This window comes from Saccostrea echinata, unplaced genomic scaffold, assembly GCF_033153115.1.
Source record: "Saccostrea echinata isolate AGI-Se365-2 ecotype Australia unplaced genomic scaffold, CSIRO_AGI_Sech_v1 ptg000016l, whole genome shotgun sequence".
Classification (NCBI taxonomy): domain Eukaryota; kingdom Metazoa; phylum Mollusca; class Bivalvia; order Ostreida; family Ostreidae; genus Saccostrea; species Saccostrea echinata.
The window spans coordinates 19,847,170-19,848,367 of NW_026889765.1; the positions used below are offsets into that span (position 1 = coordinate 19,847,170).

General features: G+C 38.1%; 1 protein-coding gene across 1 annotated transcript; it reads left to right on the forward strand.

The window, feature by feature from the left end:
• Positions 1-213: 213 nt before the first annotated feature.
• Positions 214-915, forward strand: LOC133188205 (uncharacterized). Its single transcript, XM_061323583.1, has one exon. The coding sequence runs from the start codon at positions 214-216 to the stop codon at positions 913-915; it is 702 nt and encodes a 233-aa protein (XP_061179567.1).
• The last annotated feature ends 283 nt before the right edge of the window (positions 916-1,198 follow it).

Sequence of the window (1,198 nt, forward strand, 5' to 3'; positions counted from 1 at the left end):
TGTGTATTTCGATGCTACAGATTATTCAATTCTGTAATATTCTTTCCAGGCCGAGTATTGTTATTTCAGATATTTGTGCATGACATAGGCCCCCAAAAAATCTTTTTAAAATTGTAAATTATGTCCTGATAAAGCTTTTTTTTATTTTTACTTCATGTGTTTAAATAATAATAACTTCTCCTGACTCTTGTTAAATTACGAAGGAACCTTGCCATGACGGACTTAGCCTACCGGTTCAACATAAGCCAGTCATCAGTGACCAACATATTTCATGCATGGTTATATGCCCTTTATTCTACTTTGGGAGGTCTTGTGCGTTGGCCAGAAACGGATGTGTGTCAGTTACCCGAAGTCTTTCAGAATGAAGTATTCAGGAGGGTCAAGTGTGTGATTGATTGTACGGAGATATTTATTGACAGGCCGTCAAATTTAAAGGCAAGAGCACAGACCTACTCTAACTACAAGAGACACAACACCATTAAGATTCTCGTGGGTGTGAGTCCTACAGGTTGTGTGACTTTCCTGTCTACATGTTGGGGAGGACGAGTAAGTGACAGACAAATCACATGTGAATCCGGGCTTCTTGACAAACTCTTGCCAGGAGATGTTGTACTAGCTGATATAGGCTTTAACATGACAGAGGATTTTGCCCTTAAAGGAGCCCAGCTCATAGTGCCTGCTTACACTAAAGGGAAAAGCAAGCTACCAAAGGAGAATGTCGAGAAGTCTCGCAAGATGTCGAGAGCTCGGATCCACATTGAGCGTCTCATTGGGAGGATGAAGGACTTCGAGATCATCAAAGGCCCATTACCTATAAATCTAGTCAAGAGGAAGTCAGATTCTCGCATTACAGCCGGGGACAAGATAGTGCGTGTTGTAGCTGCCATTGTCAACACCAATGATGCCATTTTGTGAATTGTGACTTATTTTGTTCTAGGTCTATGAATCTTGAGATTATAATGTCAAAAGTACTGTAAAATTCATTTAAAATGTCAAGGTTGTTTCAGGTGTATTAGATCCCCATGAACTAACCATCTGAGCATGATATATCAGTAAAATTCAATGGCAAGTTTTTATGTTATATATTTCCATTGAAGTTGTATTGTGATTGCACCAATTTAATGAATGTACCTATTAAAATAATATCAATAAAATCATGTCAAAAATTTAGATCTGAAACATTTTTTAGCAATCTATG